At 45.3% G+C, this 3,371-nt stretch overlaps 1 protein-coding gene across 2 annotated transcripts in view; it reads right to left on the reverse strand.

The window, feature by feature from the left end:
- Positions 1 to 819, reverse strand: part of LOC133887387 (protein ANTHESIS POMOTING FACTOR 1-like) — a 4,344-nt gene extending 3,525 nt beyond the window's left edge. Inside the window, exons 1-2 of one of the 2 annotated variants that reach the window (XM_062327322.1) lie at positions 620 to 819; positions 334 to 523 (exon numbers count right to left, since the gene is read on the reverse strand). In XM_062327322.1, coding sequence (XP_062183306.1) covers positions 334 to 423 — 90 coding nt within the window. In that variant the 5' untranslated portion in view covers positions 424 to 523; positions 620 to 819. The remainder of the gene's footprint in view (positions 1 to 333; positions 524 to 619) is intronic. The other variant, XM_062327323.1, reaches the window with a different exon arrangement.
- Positions 820 to 3,371: the final 2,552 nt, after the last annotated feature.

Below are 3,371 nucleotides of genomic sequence, written 5' to 3' on the forward strand. Positions count from 1 at the left end.
TATATAGCATGGCAACTGGAACAAAATAATTTGATTAATAACGGTTAAACCCATTGGGCACTACATATAATTCGATGTATCTTGCCAGCCATTTACATTCTCACAATGTTCTAAACTAAATTATATATATTTTCCAGCAATAATCTAAGTAAAATTAATAAGCAAGAGAAGCAAGCCAACTCCTTTTGATAATCGAAATTACCCAAACAGCTATTTTAAGCACCTCACTTTACCAGTTTTAATTCACTGACAGCGGTACTGAACGCTAGCACGTATTCCGATTTCAGTAAGGTTAGGAGCATGGAATTGGAGTAAAGAAGAGAGGCTGCTTACGTAGTCTCGAAAGGCCAGGCCGACCTCCATGCTCTTGAGCATCTCGTCGGTGATCTCCATGGTCACCGTGGGTGTGCTCGCCGCAGCCATGGGGGCAGGCAAACCCCAAAAATCGCTGGGAAATAAACCGCACCGCACCTCAGTTGATTGGGGTGGCAACTGAGGTCGATCTCAAACGCCGCGGAAGAAACTGATAGGACCACGAAAGGATGGATTGGATCGTCAACAAAAAACCAACCCTCAGAACAAGGGAATCCGCCTCCCAAGCAGAGCTAGGATTGCTCACCAGCAGCAGCGGGAGAAGGAACCAGTCCACGCCGGGATGGATGGATGGGTGGGTCCCCGACCCGCTGGACCGAAGAGGAGCAGCGCTCTGGCGGGCTGAGGAAGCCGCGGCGAGAGAGGAGGGGCTGGCTGCGGTGGGAGTCTCTAGGTTTGGAGGGAGAGGAAGAAGGATTGGCAAGGATTTGGAAATCCGGGAGAGGGTGTTAGAAGATAGGCAAATTTGGCAATTTAGACAATATATGCGACCGTATTTACAAAATTAGATAATATGTTGGCGTATTTGTAAATCTAGCATTCGTATTCGATAACTCAAAATCCGAAATTTGGATTTCAGTAACTAAAATTCCGAAAACAACCCGGACCCACTGTATTCGGCACTGTCAGTTGCCGAATACACCCGGCCACCCATCGCATCAATAAAATTTTGTCGAAATCAGTGCATTGTCACGTCACATCGTGTCGATGCTTTCAGTGTGTGCGTGCCAGCGGGGGTTGATGTTGCTTTTGCGCTTAATAAAATGCCCTGGCTCGCAGAAGAGAGAAGGGAGAAGGGAGAAGAGAGCAGCAGAGAAGAGAAGGGAGAAGAGAAGAGAGCAGCAGTGGAGAGAAGAGAGCAGCAGTGGAGCAACGCTAGGAGAAGCAGCTCGAGCAGAGGGGGCAGCCGGAGAGGATTAACGCGAGCAGCAGCCGCGCTCAATTTCCTTAAGGTAAGTTCTTAGATTACGTAGTTAATTAGTAAATGTAATTAGATTTTTCTTAGTCTGTTCAGAAGTATATTAGTCCTTTCGTCGGTATATTGTTAAATTCATTCAAGTACATTTGATTAATTATATTATTTTGATAAATTAGAGTATTTAAATTATTTATTTAGTTGGATTATATGAATTTTATTAGTAAGTGTGATTAGATTCTTTACTTAATACAGTAACATGAATTTACGTGATTTAATCTAGGTAATTAGTTTTATTAAAGTAATATAATTAATCAATTAACTTGATTAATTAGTTTAATCACTTAGGTTTGGTACAACCGTAGAAGATAGTGTCCAGTAGCAACAAAGATGCATATTAGTTGTATATTGCACTATTTAATTAGTATTATTTTTGTACTTATTATTTATTATATGTACATTTATTTAGGAGATACGGTATGATTTTTCATATTTATTATGGAGAACGTCCCACAGTTTTGCACGGGAGACTCGTAACAATTCAGAACTGCCAGCACATAGAGAGTTCGGTTGAGGTACCTATTGATCTAGATGGCTTGAAATCACATGTTATGCACCTTTTACGTGTGAACCAGCAGTCCCATACTGTTGTCTTAGAGGGTGTACGGCCGCGGCTTGTTCCAAATAGCTCGGTCGTTGTCCATACGTTGTTTGATATGAGTAGGAACAAAGCATGGGCTTTGTACTCACGCAAGGCATTAGAGGAGAACTTTGATATGGTGGTGTATGTAAACATAGTGTCACGACTGGTGCAAGGTGATGCAGTGACCACTGTGGAAGGCTCAGGCCAGCAGGTGATGCATGAAAAGGATGGAGGGCATGTCGGGGAGGGCAGTTCCAGTAGAGAGGGAGCTAGAGTGGACCCTTGTGAGGTCGATGCAGGATGCATGGATAATGAAGCCGGTGGTAGCGGGGATGAAGAAGTTGCTGACAATGATGACCCGGTCCCGGCGATCCAGTACTTTCGTGGTACTGGGCTCCTGGATTGTGTCGTCATTGAGTATAACACCTTATCTAACTGGGGATACCAGAATAGCGACATTCAGGTCGGGCAACAATTTCGTAACAGAGGGGAGGTCATCCACTTTATTAGCAACTATGCTGTAATAACAAGAAGGGACCACAAGTGCGCCCGGTCTAACCCTACGGAGTATGAGGTAAGGTGTACCAAGCACCCGAATTGCCCTTACTTCGTACGAGCACATCAGCCAAAATATGAGAACTATTTTGTGATCAGTAGACACACCCCACATACATGCAGCGAAGAGGCTATTAGGAATGTGAGCCACGCCGTTGATGCGAGGTTCGTAGCCCAACTCCTCATCATGCTTATTGGCACGGAAATTTGTTTGTCGCCAAAATCGATTATGGGGGAGGTGCACACTAAGACTGGCATGCTTATCAATTACCACACCGCGTGGCGAGCGAAGCAGAAGGCGTTGAAGATGCTGTTTGGAAGCTTCGAAGAGTCATACAACAATGCTCCGAGGTTGCCGCAGAAGATTGCCATGACGAATCCAGAGACTCAGTGGGCCATGGCGGATGAGCCGATTAGGCTAGATGATGGGTCATATAGCACCACTGACCGATATCTCATTAGGTTATTCTGGTCCTTTGGACAATGCATCGAAGCATTCAGGCATTGCAGGCCGGTTGTATGCGTGGATGCCACATTTCTGAGCGACAAGTTCCATGGTACCCTTATGACAGCAATGGCGACGGATGCAAATAATCAGATCATTCCTCTCGCCTTTGCAATGGTTGAGAGTGAAAACAATGATAGTTGGCTGTGGTTCCTCACCTTGGTGAGGACACGTGTCGTGGGAAATAGGGAACGAGTTTGCGTCATCTCAGATCGCAACAAGGGCCTTCTGCATGCGTTGGACGTGCTGCATGATAGCACAAACTGCTCCATTGCATGGCCTGATGTGGAAAGAAGATGGTGCATGCGACACTTGGGCGCGAACCTGTACACAAGGTATCACAGCAAGTCGCTTGTAAAGAGATTCAAAGGGCTATGTCT

This window comes from Phragmites australis, chromosome 12 (assembly GCF_958298935.1).
Source record: "Phragmites australis chromosome 12, lpPhrAust1.1, whole genome shotgun sequence".
In the NCBI taxonomy this organism is placed as follows: Eukaryota; Viridiplantae; Streptophyta; class Magnoliopsida; order Poales; family Poaceae; genus Phragmites; species Phragmites australis.